The sequence below is a fragment of the Neofelis nebulosa genome, chromosome 8 (assembly GCF_028018385.1).
Source record: "Neofelis nebulosa isolate mNeoNeb1 chromosome 8, mNeoNeb1.pri, whole genome shotgun sequence".
In the NCBI taxonomy this organism is placed as follows: domain Eukaryota; kingdom Metazoa; phylum Chordata; class Mammalia; order Carnivora; family Felidae; genus Neofelis; species Neofelis nebulosa.
In genome coordinates this window covers 49,578,558-49,594,730 of record NC_080789.1, presented here as the reverse complement: position 1 = coordinate 49,594,730, position 16,173 = coordinate 49,578,558, and the positions used below count along the sequence as shown (strand labels likewise).

Genomic DNA, 16,173 nt, shown 5'->3' with positions numbered 1-16,173 from the left:
CGAGCCCGGGAGGAGGCTCCCGAGCGAGTCGGTCCTGGCGGCGCAGCCCGCTCCCCCGCGCCCTATGTGAGGGACTCGGGGAGGCCAGCGGCGCGCAGGGGAGGGCGAGGCATGTGCACGGGCCGGGGGGTGCTGCAGCCGCCCGAGGAAGAGGAGGACGGCGGCGGCGGCGGCGGCGAGGAGGAGAGCGGGGGACTCGCGGCGGCGGGCCCGGGCCGCGGGGATGCAGCGGACTGTGTGTGTCTGGCTGTAGCTGACGCGAGGCGGCGAGGAAGCGCCGGAGACCCGCGAGAGGGGCGACCCGGAGGCGGCGGCGGCCGCGAGAAGTAACAGCAGGACGGGCGGCGGCGGCGGAGACGGCAGCCCTGAAATGCATTTTCTTCTCCAGCGGCCATGTTAACCAGGAAACCTTCGGCCGCCGCTCCCGCCGCCTACCCGACCGGTAAGGAGGGCCTGGCCGCCACGCCGCCCCCGGCGCCCGCCCCCGGCGGCACCCCGCGCGCCCCGGGTCCAGCCCTCGTGGCGCGGGCGCCCGCTGCCTGCGGGACCTCGAACAAAGTCTGCGCGGTGGCGGGGCCCCGGGGCGGACGGCGCGCCCTCGCCTCGGCTCCGCTCATTGTTGCACCCCGGCCCCGGGGCTCCTCCGAGTGGAGCCCTCCGACCCGGCCGGCGAGGGCCGTCCCGGGCCTGCCCCCGCCCGGGGCCCGGCGAGGCCGTCGCGCCCTTGTCGGCGGTCCAACCCCTTTCCCGGCCTGTGGCCGCTTGCAACGTGGGCCGCCCGGCCCCGGCCCAGCCCGGCCCCGCCGCGGGGTCGCGAACTCGAGCGCCCGCGCCCGACTTAACTTTGCAGCTGCCCGAGCCCCGCCCGGGGGTGCGCGCCGGGGATCCGTGACCCGGGCGCCCTTTCATTTCCCCGGACGCCCGTTTTTACCGTCCCGTCTCTCAGGGAGAGCGGGGCTCGCTACCCAGAGGGGTGGGGCGGGGCGACGGGTTCTGGGTGACTTTCTCCCCCCTGACCCTCTTTTGTCTCCTCCCGTGCGTGGCTCCCAGGCAGAGGAGGGGACAGCGCCGTTCGTCAGCTTCAGGCTTCCCCGGGGCTTGGTGCGGGGGCTCCCCGGAGCGGAGTGGGGACCGGCCCGCCCTCCCCGATCGCCCTGCCGCCTCTCCGGGCCAGCAACGCGGCCGCCGCAGCCCACACGGTGAGACCCAGCCCCGCGGGAGGCCGCGGGGGGGGGGGGGGCAGGGGTGCGGGAGGGGCCCGGGGCATAAACACTCGGACTTGTGGGGTTCTGACGCCGGGAGAAGAGAGGTCGAAGTGCGAGTATCTCCACGCCCCTGGCTAGTGGCCTCTTCTGGACGCCACCCTATGCAACTTGGGCGAACCGAGAGCTGCAGCCACAAAGGAAGATTCGTGGCGTGGGCCCCTCACTTCCCCTCCGAAGCCCGCCCACCCCTGCGCTCCTCTTCCTCGGAACTTCCTCCTTGGTGCTTTCTTTCCTTCTTTTTTCCCTCCTTTTTCGTCGTTGCTTTCCAGAGCTCCTTTCCCTGACCGGGTAAACATCCCCCAGCCCCTCCCCTCCCCCCAACCACTGGGTAGTGGGTATTTATAGAACAGATATGTGTTAGGGGACAGTCAGGCTGTCCTGCCCGGAAAATCGATCCCCCAAAGAGCCTCCCAGGCCTGGCTCCAGCCAGCAGGGAGCACCGCCAATTGTCCCCCGCGTGTGGAAGCATGTTTTATGAGTGCTACAGGTTTGAGCACAACAGAAATTGTAATTAACATTAACAAAAATAAGAGCCACAGCAGCAGTCAAAACAACCAGCCACCCCTGTAGGATTCTGCATTTGGATATTATTCAAAAGGAAAGAGCTGGCTTTACTTTGGAAGTGAGAAGGGAAGGGCACCCGGCAGGTGCTGAGGTCCCTCTGTGGGTGGAGAGGGAGGGGACAGCCCATCTTGGGACTAGTGGCTGCAGATTGGCAAACTGGATTTGACTTCAGCATGTACCTTTTCTCAGCTCCCAGAGATCGCCCTTGGAAGGTGACTGCCAGCTTAGAGAAGGTGTGCACTTCTGGAGGAGCTGACGGTTTCCCAGGTCTTATTTCCGATTGGATCCTCCATAGGAATGGCCTAAGGTGGTTCAATGTGAGGGATGCTTGGTAGGGATATGGCTTCATTTGCCTAGCGAAAGTTGAGTTCTTGTAGGAAAGGGCCATTTCCAGCCTACAGAGATGCAGCTCTGAGGGTCATGTGTTATGGGGAAACTTCTTTATTAGAGGAGACTTTGTGAGAGGATGGCTCCAGTGGGGTATCTCCCCTTAGACCTGGACAGATGGGTACAAGTTTTATAGGAAACCGTTCTGTTAGATATTCATTCTCTCCCTCCCTCCCTTCTCTCTCTTCCTTCTCCCTCCCCTCCCCCCCCCAAACATGTGACCAGGTGCTGAGAATTCATTACACAGAAGTTAACTGATCTGTGTTGCACTGTTGATGGTGGAAGAGAATTTGTCAGTAGGCTGGTTGATACCTTATGGTTGAACGTTCCTGTTATGGTGACGTTTTAGTTGAGAATTGCCATTAGTTTTAGGGGTTTGGGTTTGTTTGTTTGTTTGGTTTGGAATCATCTGAGAATTTTATTTTATTTTATTTTATTTTATTTTATTTTATTTTATTTTATTTTTTTCAACATTTTTTATTTATTTTTGGGACAGAGAGAGACAGAGCATGAACAGGGGAGGGGCAGAGAGAGAGGGAGACACAGAATCGGAAACAGGCTCCAGGCTCCGAGCCATCGGCCCAGAGCCTGACGCGGGGCTCGAACTCACGGACCGCGAGATCGTGACCTGGCTGAAGTCGGACGCTTAACCGACTGCGCCACCCAGGCGCCCCTCATCTGAGAATTTTAAAATACAGCATCCACTTTTTCCATGGGTGGGTGTAATCACGTGACCTGATGTGACCTGGGAAGGAAGTACTAGGTTTTCATCTGGATTCCAAGAGTGGGCTTTCTTAGATCAGAGCCTTTTTCCAATAGAAATATGTAATCAGATTAGAGAAAACAAAAGGTGTCCACTGCAGGAACAGGCCGTGGTGCACCAGAGATGAAAAAATGTGAGGTTCCTTCTCAGGACTCCCAGTAATGGATGCTTGTGTTTTGCTGTGGTATCTGGCTGGTTTACCTGTTTTAAACTTCCAGTTAAAATTCCCGTGCTATTATTGATCGTTGGAAACTTGGTTTTGAAAGTGTAAAGTTAGATTTTGATTGTGGTTTAGTTTTGATTTTATTTGCACAACATTGCAGATTTTGTAGAAAAGGAAAGTTTTTTAAAAAAACAACACAGTATTTTTTCTGGTTCTACTCCTTCATTTTACAGATGAGGAAACAGTCTGACAGGTTAACTGGTTTGGTCAAGATTCCCTAGGCAGTTCCTATCAAGGCTGGAGCTAAAGCCAGGCCTTCCTGAGCCTAGCTTCTACCTCTTGCTTGACATCACTTCTCCTAGGAAGTTGTGTTCATTTCACTACAAATGCAGGAACTTTTGCAGAGCCATAGTCCCATGTGTCTTTCAGGTGCTTGTAAGTTTTTAGTTGTTTCTTCCACAGCAATTACACTTGGGTTTAGAATAAGGGGGGAAAGGGTATTAAGGAGAGAAAAATGATCTTGTCACAGGAGCTTGTCCATATTTCCGCTTGTAAAGTATATACAGGAGGGTAAATATATGATTATAAAGAGTATGAACTTTGGAATTTATTTAGTCCACTGCCCTTTTGTTCCCTGTCTCCATGGATATATTATTGTATATGTAGTTGTTCTGTTTATTTCTGTTTGTCTGAATAGTGTACCCAGTCACTGTGTGGATTCCTATTAAGTTTTTTTTTTCTTTTGATGTTGTATTGGAAATAATGATATACTTTTCTTAATTCCCAAATATTAGTATTATATCACTTTCATAACTGTTCTAATGTTTACAGCAGTCTCTAGTTACCAGCTTTACCTTTATAAAATAATTGGGATTAAAAAAAAAAGAATGAGTATTCTCACTTAAAAAAATAGTAATATTTTCAAGAAGAAAAAGTAGATATTTGACTCAGAGCCACACAGGCTCTCTGTGTTTGAGGAGGAGCCAAAATTCCAACCTTTTTGCACTCAATTCTGTTCCCATAACACTGTACAGCATTTCTAAGATGACCTCAGGGAAGTTTTCAAATGCTCCAAAATGTTAACACAGTCTCCTATTTTCTACTTTATTATTGGAAGAGATTAAGCTGGTTAGACTATTGTTCTTATATAATTTTTAATACTGAACTATTTCATGGTCAGAGAAGGCTTTTGTAGGTCTCTGTTTTAACCCCTACGTTGTACATATCTAACAATTGCATTCGCTCTGTGTATATTTTTAAATGTGACAACCATGCTAGATGAGCAGTAGCAAACAGGAATAAGCCACGTTCTCAGACCTCAAGAGGCTGAGAGTAAGGGGGTTTTAATATTCTTACGGTTATGTAGGCCTGGCATATGTGTTCTGGAAATACCGTGGCTCCTCTAAAGCTCCCCCCACCTTTTGTTTTTAATAAATCAGTTAATTGCGCTTCTGAGTTTCATTGTGATTTTCGAGTCCTACAGTATTTGAGATCAAAGACCTTCTTTTCTATAGCCTCTCAACAGAATCTCCTTAACGCTGGAAAGTTGTTAAGATTCCACACATTGCTTTTAGGCGTTTAACTGACCTGCTACAGGTACCTTTTAACTGGCTATCATTTGCCTTTAAGTCTCTGCTGATGCACTGTGAGCCTAACCTAATGTCTTGTGACTTGGATCGCTAGGGACATCCCTAATTCCCTGGGCATTAACTTCCTGTGTTCTTATGAAGGTACAAGAGTAGTTCCCAAATACAATTCAGAGAGGTATCAGTTAACAAGGATTTATTGACCTGTGTTCTTCCATTCAACAGATACTTACCTAGTGCTTACTGTATGTCTGGGTTTATGTTAATAGGGACTTACAAAGATAAGAGGTGACCCTGCCCTGGAATTGCTCACAGCCAGGTGGGTACATTAGGTGTTAAAACACTTACAATAAGATGAAATAGGTGTTAACAGTGGTCTGAAAGAGAGCAAGGAAAGGGGAAGTTTCACAGAAGAGGTGAGAGTTGAACTGGACCCTGAAGGCTGAGTGGGAGTTTGCCATGGAGACATAGTGAGGAAGGAGATTCCAAGCAGCCTTTGGGAAGGATGATAACAGCTCTTCTTTACTAAGCACTTTATACATTTTATTTGACGTATTTAATCCTATAGCTCTGATGAGGAGCTCTGTTGCCTTTTTACAGACAAGCCTACTGAGGTTCCGAGAGATGAATTGCCCAAGGTCGCACTTCTAATAGGCCTCGACTTGTGAAACATGACCTCACCAAAAGCAGAGGAGCATAAGAGGACATGGTGTTTCCACAGGTCTTGGGGAACCCAGCTTTGTTACTCTCAGAATTGTAACAGTGGTAGATGACATTGGAAGGAAGGACTGAGGACATTTATGTGCTACATTTTAGAACCCGGTGTCCCGGCCTGTAAATTCTTGGGTTAACTGTGGAAATGGGGTGCAGATGTGGGCCTTGAGCAAAAGGGAGGGAGGTCAGTGTCAGATTGACACTTTACAATGACAACTCTCTACTTTGGAGAAGGTGATTTGAGGAATTCTAGACTGAGAAGCATAGGGCCATGTGAGGAGTCTGCTTGGGTTGTCCCAGTGAAAGACCTCAGGAGTGGGCGGGCGGTGAGGCCCGGTCAGCGGAGAGGGAGTAGGATAGAGAGACAGCAACACTTATTGGGGACTCAGAAGGTGAGGGAGACACTCAGAAGGATTTCCAGATGTTCAAGCTTGAGTGACTATGTGGAAGAGAAGCCTTTTGTTTATCGGAAATTGAGGGTATGGGAGGAGGAAACGGTTTTGGAAGGAAAATCATGAGTTCAGTTTGAACTGCCTGTGGGGAAGGCGGCTGATCTGTCCTTGGACACAAGGGTCCTGGGCTCAGGAGACCAGATCGGGCAGGCCTGAGCTGGAAGTGGAGCTGTGAACTTGTCAGTCCTTGGGTGCTTGCTGAAGCCCTGGCTGTGGTCAGGATCAACTAGGGAGAATTAGGGGAATTAAGAGGCCAGGGGAGTTGAGGCTTGAATGCTGAGGAACCCCTGAACCCATCCAAGGGTAAGTGAGCTAATAGTTGAGACAGCTGAGAAGACCGAGAGAAGGCAGTCGGAGAGACAGGAGTTGATAGTTAATTGTCGAGCCCTCTTTGGCTCTAGTAATTAAATTTGTGTGATTGTATTTTAATTGTGCAAAACATTAAGATTGCTGTTGGAAAAATTGGAGTGAATTTCTGATGCTCAAAATGCTTTGCGTTGCTATCTTGTAGGAGTTCCTAAAGCCTCAAGGTTAATTTTGTCCCTAGTGAAGCCTCATGCTTTTTGTAGCGGGGTTTTTCTTCTGAATCACTCTTTCCCGCCCTGAAGAGAATGGTTCTCTAGAAGAGAGGTATTTCAAATTTCAGATCTTTCTATTTCCTGGTGCTTGAAAGATCACAGTGGGGAGGAGGGGTGCAGAGAGTAGGACTTGGGAACGAAAGCTGTGGACAGGCCTGTACTACTTTTCTATATACTCAAGAGTTTCTAATTCATTTTTATGGACTGTTCTGCTTTTGGCATAGAATGGGCATAAAATAACCTGTCCAGCTACCCGACAAAAGATCACTTAGCATGAAATATCATCAATGACTTTAATAAAAGGGTTTGATGAGAAGTCTTCAAAAAATTGGCCTGAGTAGTAAAATCTCTCAATCTAGGAAATCACACTTCAGACAGGCCCAGGTACTATACAGTATTCTACTTTTTTTTCTTATTACTTTTTTGTTTTATTAGAAGCAAGCAGAGAGAAAGCCCACTCCTTATATAGTCACTGTGCAGGCTACATGTCAGTTAAAGAAAATTCAAAGGTCTTGGTCGGCTGCTAAGAAGGACTTGAAATTTCAAGTTTATAATCTGGGTGATTCTGAGCCATTTTTTGAATTGCTGTGTTACCTATACAGACTGTTTTTATTCTTTGGTAGTATATAGAGCCCAAAAGGTAGGATTCAGAAAGAAACTAACAGAAAAAATACTGTTGGCAAGTGATTTCAGCTAACGGATTATAAGCTCCTAAAGGGCAGGGACTCTGCCACTTCTGTGCCTAGACCTTAGCTAATACCGGTTGAATGAATGAGATGGGTTGTGAATGATCTTTAAGATTTACACAAAAATCACCAAGCAGGATGCATTAAGACTTCTGGGTGGTTGCCTGAGGCTGGGAAGAATTCCTAACCGAGGGGATCCTGGCTGCTAGTGCTCTCCCACCCCTCACATCTTTGCAATAATAATACTTGAAGGAAGTCCCAAGCAGATTCTTGGTAGAAGACTGGGGGCCCCTTGGCTTGCACCATCAGTTTTGTTTAGACAAGAATGTTCAGGGATGGTATGTGTGCCTGAAATAGAAGTCGCTACTTTGTGTTCCTTGTTGGAAAGCTGAGTATCCCAGCAGCCCACAGAAATACACTGTTAAGAGAGTGGAGCCATTGACCAAAGGAAGGCCCCAAACTGTGGTGGTTGGTTTGTTGGGCTGAATGGCCTTAAATGGTCATCACAGTCTATGAAGCCCAGAAATTTTTTAAAAATAGATTAGGAGTTTACAAGATTCTACAATGCATATCCACATGGGAATCTTTCAAGCCTAAAAGTGCACATTTTTTTGTCAGTGGATCATACATCTTCCTAGGTGTAGTCGGTTTTCCACGTAGTGGAGAAGATCAAGAATGGAAGACACTAGTGTTTTCAGAATGGAACTAGCTAGACATTGGAGAGAGAGTAGTGAACAAGACAGCCATGATCTCTGCCCTCGTGGTAATAGGGAATAAATGAAGTGTGAAAGGGGCTGTGATCTGGAGGAGGTGGAGCCAGCACAAAGATGACATGTTCCAGCTTTTTCTGTATCCTGTTTCATTTTACCTACGGGTTGAGAGGAACACCTGGGGTGTGCCGGGCCCTGTGCTAAGTGTTAGGTGTAGACCAATGAACAAGACAGATGCCTCTGCCTCCACAGGGAACCTACTGTAAAGATCCGGGGTGTGGTAGGTGTGGCATTTATGGGGTCCCTTTTTTCAGGATCCCAAGTTTCGTAGCCTTCCCAAGTCTACTAGTCTTTTTCCTTTATTTAATCAGAGACTGTCAGCACCATATCCACTCTCCCTGTCGGGGTGTTCATGAGGTCCCTCCTGGGCGTACAGCTCTTTCCATTTAGCGAACCTGATTTGGACTGTAAAGGTGGGGTGGGGGCTGACTTAAAAAATACACCATTCGAACAGAGAGACCTCTTCCGTTGTATTCACGTTTGCTTTCTGAATTCCAGATTGGCGGCAGTAAGCACACAATGAACGATCACTTACATGTCGGCAGCCACAGCCACGGACAGATCCAGGTTCAGCAGCTGTTTGAGGATAATAGTAACAAGCGGACAGTGCTCACGACACAACCAAACGGGCTTACGACAGTGGGTAAGACGGGCTTGCCGGTAGTGCCGGAGCGGCAGCTGGAGAGCATCCATAGGCGGCAGGGGAGCTCCACCTCTCTGAAGTCTATGGAAGGCATGGGGAAGGTGAAAGCCACCCCCATGACACCCGAACAAGCAATGAAGCAATACATGCAAAAACTAACCACCTTTGAACACCACGAGATTTTCAGCTACCCTGAAATATACTTCTTGGGTCCAAACGCAAAGAAGCGCCAGGGCATGACAGGTGGGCCCAACAATGGTGGCTATGATGATGACCAGGGATCATACGTGCAGGTGCCCCACGATCACGTGGCTTACAGGTACGAGGTCCTCAAGGTCATTGGGAAGGGAAGCTTTGGGCAGGTGGTCAAGGCCTATGACCACAAAGTCCACCAGCACGTGGCCCTGAAGATGGTGCGGAACGAGAAGCGTTTCCACCGGCAGGCAGCAGAGGAGATTCGGATCCTGGAACACCTGCGGAAGCAGGACAAGGACAACACCATGAATGTCATCCACATGCTGGAGAATTTCACCTTCCGAAACCACATCTGCATGACGTTCGAGCTGCTGAGCATGAACCTCTATGAGCTCATCAAGAAGAATAAGTTCCAGGGCTTCAGCCTGCCTTTGGTTCGCAAGTTTGCCCACTCGATTCTGCAGTGCTTGGATGCTTTGCACAAAAACAGAATAATTCACTGTGACCTTAAGCCCGAGAACATTTTATTAAAGCAGCAGGGTAGAAGTGGTATTAAAGTGATCGATTTTGGCTCCAGTTGTTATGAGCATCAGCGCGTCTACACGTACATTCAGTCCCGTTTTTACCGGGCTCCGGAAGTGATCCTTGGCGCCAGATACGGCATGCCCATCGATATGTGGAGCCTGGGTTGCATTTTAGCAGAGCTCCTGACCGGTTACCCCCTCTTGCCTGGGGAAGATGAAGGGGACCAGCTGGCTTGTATGATTGAACTGTTGGGCATGCCCTCCCAGAAACTGCTGGATGCGTCCAAACGAGCCAAAAATTTTGTGAGCTCCAAGGGTTATCCCCGTTACTGCACTGTCACGACACTCTCAGATGGCTCTGTGGTTCTCAATGGAGGCCGTTCCAGGAGGGGGAAACTGAGGGGCCCACCGGAGAGCAGAGAGTGGGGGAATGCACTGAAGGGGTGTGACGATCCCCTTTTCCTTGACTTCTTGAAACAGTGTTTAGAATGGGATCCTGTGGTTCGCATGACCCCTGGCCAGGCTTTACGGCATCCCTGGCTGAGGCGGCGGTTGCCAAAGCCTCCCACCGGGGAGAAGACGTCAGTGAAAAGGATAACCGAGAGCACTGGTGCTATCACATCCATTTCCAAGTTACCTCCACCTTCCAGCTCAGCTTCCAAACTGAGGACTAATTTGGCACAGATGACAGATGCCAATGGGAATATTCAGCAGAGGACAGTGTTGCCAAAACTGGTTAGCTGAGCTGAGTCCCCTGATGCTGGGTAATCTGAAAGATACGACGTTGCTGAGCCTTACTGGGTTGAAAAGGAGTAGCTCAGACCTGTTTTTATTTGCTCAATAACTCAACTCATTTGTATCTTTTCAGCACTTATTTTAACGTAAGAAAGTTGTTCATTTTGTTTTTATAAAATACATGGGGACAATGCTTTAAGTTTTTATACTTCCTAAAATTGTTTTTGTGTTCTAAAAGTATGATGAGCCTTACTGTATTTAGTGTGGCAGAGTAATAAACATCAGTGGCAGGCCATTGATTACTTCGTGACTGCTGCGCATTTACAGATTGGTGTCAAAGACATTCACTGTTTCTATGGTTCATAGTATATTCTCCCCCAGGCAGTTGCCCCCCGGAAGGCCCCCCTTCCCTCGCCATGCTCCTGGTTCACGCACAGGTGTAGCACGTCCTGCTTCCGTTTCCCATAAGTGACGTGGGTGGTAGTGAGGGTGGGAGAAGAACGGCCAGGACAAAAATGATTAATGAGCAGAACTGACCTCAGAGAATTTTTTCCTAAGCTAGTGGTCAGACAAACACAAAGTCCCCAAGTTGACATGCCCACTTAGCATTCTGACTTTCTAAAAGCTGGCCAAGCAGACCTGGGTGGATAAATGGAAACGTGTGTGTTCCTCCAAATTTTCTAATATGATCAGCGACCTGTTTGTAAAGAAGCCTCATAGTACGGAATTGGTTTTGCACCTAAATACAAAAATGTATTCCATAAACTGTTCCTCCTCTTTGCTTTTCTCCTCTCTGTTCCTCTTTCACTACACATCTGTTGCTTGCATTTAGTTTTTTTTTTTTTCCTTCCTTCACATATATATCCCAGACTGTTAATACAGAAGAGAGACATTTCAGCTGTGATTATGACCATTGTTTTCATATCCCAGTTTAAAAAAGAACAGCAGCCTAGCTACTTAAGGTGGGGATTTCCATAGTTCCAAAGAAGGTTTAGCAAGTTAGAGTGAGTTCACACTTTTCAGGTGCCACTGTAAGGTTCTCTTCGCCTGGGAAAGCATCAACTCTTTCTTTAAAAAGAAAGATGCTTGAAAATCCTCTTGCTGAACAGAAGTCATTGTGACTTTTCAGTGAGGTCAATTTAAACAATGTAGTTAAAGGAGGAAAAGTTCAATCTCAAGTTAAATGGTTTGACTTACTTGCATCATTAGGAAAATCACAGATCGCATTCCTCTATTTTACTTTCTTTTGGATTGCACTGACTGTATTTGTGGGAATGACACTTTACCTGGAAAAGTTAACTGAGAGGTAAAAGAATATTTTCGTCTCTGAATAATAATTATTTTCAAAGTGAAAAATTAAGTATTTTATCACTAATGTATGAGCAGTGATATTTATCAATTTCAAGGCACGTGGAAGAAATTTTTTAGTATGTGCAATTTAATATAGAAAGATTTTTTTGCCTGTTTGGACAATAGGTTTTGGGTAGTATAAATTAGGATAAATACTCTTTTATATGCACAGATATTATTGTATTGCCTGTAAATTGATTTACAAGTACTTAAAGCATGGTCCCCAGCGAGGCCAGGAAAGTTTCCGGTTAAGTTCTTTTAATATTAGTCCTACAGTTTCTCTTCCTTAGGAAAAAAGAAAAAAGAAAGTAGTTTTGACCAAAACTCTTATCTTGAGGCTTTGTCGTTTGATGGAGAAAACGCTCAGGAAATATTACAGATATTTGCCAAAAAACAGTAATAAGATTAGCTTATTAATAAGATAGTGATGTTGATATTTGCTTTACTATTTAAGGGTGTCACTGATAAATTAATTTGTACTTCTGTACTTAGAAATTATAGCTTCTTTCCCCTAGTCAGATTCTTTAGCCTGTTGTACACATTTCTGTGTAATCTGTGGAAGTGCAATAATATGTTAGTAAGTTGCTTTTTAAATGATGCTCATGTGACGATACCCCCAATCAGTGGCTTATAGAATTTAAAGATTGTGTATTTATTATTAAAATTTTGACTTAAAAGGCATAAGAAGTGTAAGACTTGGTATGGTGGCTTTGTAAGACCATAAGCCTCTGAATGATGGTTAGCTTCTTTAAAACAAAAACATAAAGGCTGTTTTTCCCTTGCAGTTCTCCTCTTCCATATCCACCCTCATTTTCACATTTAGGTTTACGTGAACCTGAGCCTGCCATTAATAGGAATTTCCCTATAAAGTACATGTGAACATTTATAAATGGACTAGTACTGCTTGTCTTTTCCCCACCACATAAAACTGGTACTTAAGATGCCAACAGTGCATTTGTGATGATACTCACAAATGCAACCGGAAACTTTGAAGCCAAACTATAATGGGCAGTGCTATGCCCCCGCCCTCCAAATACGGTGAGATTTACTTCATTCATAAGAGCCGCTAGGTTCAGTGTTCAGTGGTAGGGCTGCTTTTAAAAAATTCTGGCTTATTTATATCAAAAAAAAGAAAAACGTCGCATCTCTGTGATTTTAAAACAAATGAAGGGCTCTAATAGGCTACTAGGAGTTGGCTTGGAAACAGTCCTCGGTCTCACAGGTTACCAGTGTCTAGGGATGTCTGAGCTGTTTTCAGATTTCAGACTAGCACAGTGTCTTGTCTTTGGTTGCAGTCTCATCTGGCTCCGTTTCTGGCACCTCCACAGTGCGCATCACCTCTTAAGTGCGTTGCTACGACAGGGGAACAGCACCGTGATGCAGGGCAGTGCAGATCAACAGTAGAGGAGAAGTTGTGCCCTTAGTGTTAACAATGTGCCTTTTGTTCTGAATGCCATGTTGTAGGGCATGCATTTTTTGGCCTCTTTAACTCTTTGAATACCCGGCAGTAAGGATGGAACCCAGCTCTGCAAAGATACATCTGTCTTAAATATCCAGTTACTTACAGGCCTTAATAGAAACCATAAGGCGTGAATCATCATCAGGCATTGAAAAAGGTAACCATTTGGTTAGTTACACAGGAAATTCCTATGTTTAAGGGGTTAAAGATGGTCTTTGTTGTATCTTAACATCAGACTGATTTTTTAAATGATATTTTTTTGTTATGGTAACACTAGACAAAAATCAACTGTATTTGTAAAAATTTACCTCAAACCATTTAATTTTATAGTGTGATTAATCCCAGGGCATTTGGTATGAACCAAAGTGCATTCCTTTTATATGTGCCTGGCTCTAGTACGGATGGCCAGGGATTTTTACAATTTGGGTGCAAGGCACTTAAGCCACTTTTAAACTTAATGGGTGGTTTGGAGTCGTGTAAAAGGACTCCATCAGGAGGTTAGGCAACACTTTAGGCATCAGTAGCATTGGGCCATATTGGAATCTTCAAAGTGTGAATTATTTTAAAGAGAGCATTCATTTTTGTAATTTTTCTCATCAAGAATATTTCTGGTAAGCAGAAGACTTAAAAAAAAAAAAACTGATTTGGTTGGTAAAGGTTTTGATATCGCCCAACATAATGCTGTGGTAGCATTTTAAAAAAAAGTATTTGTCAACTCTGTTTCTTAGGGGCTTGTACATCTCTCTGCTATGGACATATATAAAATTAATTGTAATTATACTCAGCTCAACTGCTACAGTTCTGTCTAGGCAGTGGCTTGGGTTTTTATCGAGCAACATCTTAGACACGTGACTGAAATATGCTGCAACTGTGTGTACTGAAAATATGTGAAAATGGTTGAATGTGGACTGTGTACATATGTATGTAAACATTTCTGTGAGATGCTGCTGTCGCCACTTAACATGAAATATGTTCTGGTGGATTTTAATCCTAGTGGCCAGTTCTATGATACTGTATGTATTGTACAGCTGAAGACAGGAGTAAGACTGTTCAGTGAATATTTGTTACATTTTATTGTCGTGGCCAGAGATAATTTCAGAATAAAAATTTAATGTCCTACCTTACTTTTCTCCCCTTTTCTAACTATAATTTAACTCCTGATTTTTTCTGGTGATATTCTTGGTCTGGTGGCCTGGAGAGAGTTTAGAAGGCAAACATTGTCAGCTACAGTTGGCTTTTTTTGTTAGTTCAATATAAATTTGCAAATCTTAAGTAAGAATAAAGTTTTAGCAGGCAACTCTTGCTTTTCTCAGGATACCCTATTCCTTCACCTGTAATGTTTCTATGTTAATTTTCCTTTATATGGCCTCTGCGGCCAGGTTCTGTATCCTGCTAGAATTTCAAATCTTTTTTTTTTTTTTTTTTTTAAATCTTCAAGGTAACAAGTTGTGGGAGCAGAGTCTGTAAATTATTCCCCACTGGACTTTATTCTTTTCTGTGTGCAAGTTCTGGCAAATTCTTCATATGTGCTCTCACCAGCTCCCCCACGTGCTTCTTGATGCTTATGCTTTTGTAGTTATTTTACTTGGTGGTCTCTATGGTTCATGTATTTTGGGTGTTAGTGTCTTTGTTCTTCCATGGCTTGATCGGAAACAGCACCTAGCTCATGATTTGTCAGGTTTGTTAGTTAACCAAGCCAAGAGTTTGCTTCCAGAAGACAGCGAGCAGATGCCCTAGTAATTTGTCAGACGTAGGGATATTATATAGACAAAGATTTCCCTCTTGTGGAAAGAACTACCGCACATTTTTATTTACACCCCTCCTGCCACCAGCAGCCAAAAAATTACTTAGTGTGGCTTCCTTCAAAAGTGGGATTTGCTAAAACAAGGGGACACTATTCCCAAATCCAGACTCAGGCTTACCATATCCTATGCCATAATTGCCCATTACTGCTTCTCTTGCTAATCAGAGTTCTTACCAATTGAAAAACATACCAACTGACCAAGAAACTCAATATCTATAGAAAAAAAAATTTAAGACATGTGCATTACATATAAAATTGAAGGTTGATGCTAAAGCAGCAATTTAAATTTAAAATTGTCCAGATCTGACTTAGAGCAGATTATAATTCCCACTCATTCTCTTTTATCAGGTCTTTTTAAAGCTCTTTCTTAAACTGAGTAATACTATATTCTGTTTGAATTTCTGTAATCTTTCTGCTTTGGGAATCAACACCTATCTATACAAGTAACTATTTTGGGAACTTCAAAGTTGCCTTTAAACTAGCACTAGAGAATGTTCTTAGCTGGCATTGGTATTGGCCTTTTAAAGAAAGGGAAATTCGTTTATTTTCTTTTGGAAAGAGAGCATTAAGAGATTTGAAGAAAGGGTATTTGTGACTTTGTTTCGTTGTTTTTTAAAAGTTTGAATTACATTGCTTCTTTTTTAGTCATTAGGCAAATAAACACTTGTCATTAGTGATGCTTAACACTGCCCAAAATGGAAAGCGACTGCCAGTGTGATACACATACAGAAGAAAATTGCATCTTACTGCAAAACTTTTGGTTTACTTGGTTTGACTTTGACTTACTGTTGTGCTGTGGTCACATCCTTAATATCTGTGCTACAGTTTGTATGTATTGGGGAGGGCATAAACTGCCATTTCTTTGCTTCTCAAGGAAGTTTAATGAGCAAACTAATGAATTAATATTTACTCCTCCAAAGAAAGCTGACATTTTAGGAGCATTAACTAGTCATCTATAATAAGGAGCAGCAGGGTATAACTACGATAATGTTATACAGCATTGTTCCCTACAAAGACTTAGCAGGTCTCGTGGCGTTGTAGGAACATCGGTGCAGCCTTATACGTTCCTGTAAGCTATAATTATCCCTCACCTGATATTTGAGGAAACTGAAGTGACTTGTTCCAAAGTGACTTTGCAAAAACATTTTGGGCCTCAGGTTGCAATCCAATAAGGAATTTTGGTCTCGGACAGTAAAGGAAAATCCCTAACTATACACCACACAGAAAAATTTAGAAGCGGGGGTGAGGGGAGGGCTCTGAGCAGTGAGCATGTCTAATACTTGAATAAATTGTGTATCAGTTCCCAGGAATATTTTTTAAAAGGGGAGAAACTGCAAAAAACTGAGGACTAGAGCATCTTTGTCTCATTGGTGCACCTGATAACTAAAAGGCACTGTGCACACACCTCTCAGTTAATTGGTGAAAGAGGGACTCCTTATATTGCCATATTCGGGGAGTATGATTAATTATAGTAGCTTTATTATTTTCTGTTCTTAAAATACGCTTTTTACATTTGAATGTATGAAAATATTTTT

General features: G+C 44.8%; 1 protein-coding gene across 2 annotated transcripts; it reads left to right on the top strand.

Annotated features, from left to right (window-relative positions):
• Nucleotides 1-306: 306 nt before the first annotated feature.
• DYRK2 (dual specificity tyrosine phosphorylation regulated kinase 2) lies at nt 307-13,958 on the top strand. Of its 2 annotated transcripts, none has more exons than XM_058742092.1 (3): nt 307-442; nt 1,051-1,199; nt 8,427-13,958. In XM_058742092.1, the coding sequence occupies exons 1-3, from the start codon at nt 394-396 to the stop codon at nt 10,032-10,034; spliced, it is 1,806 nt and encodes a 601-aa protein (XP_058598075.1). In that variant the 5' UTR covers nt 307-393; the 3' UTR covers nt 10,035-13,958. The 2 variants fall into 2 exon arrangements, with proteins under 2 accessions (XP_058598075.1, XP_058598076.1); XM_058742093.1 differs by lacking the exon at nt 307-442 and adding an exon at nt 4,998-5,047 and having other exon boundaries at nt 1,074-1,199.
• The last annotated feature ends 2,215 nt before the right edge of the window (nt 13,959-16,173 follow it).

Coding starts and splice junctions, on each gene's coding strand:
- DYRK2 (XM_058742092.1), top strand. CDS start 394: ATGTTAACCAGGAAACCTTCGGCCGCCGCTCCCGCCGCCTACCCGACC. Junction 443..1,050: donor TCCCGCCGCCTACCCGACCG/GTAAGGAGGGCC, acceptor CGTGGCTCCCAG/GCAGAGGAGGGGACAGCGCC. Junction 1,200..8,426: donor CGGCCGCCGCAGCCCACACG/GTGAGACCCAGC, acceptor TCTGAATTCCAG/ATTGGCGGCAGTAAGCACAC.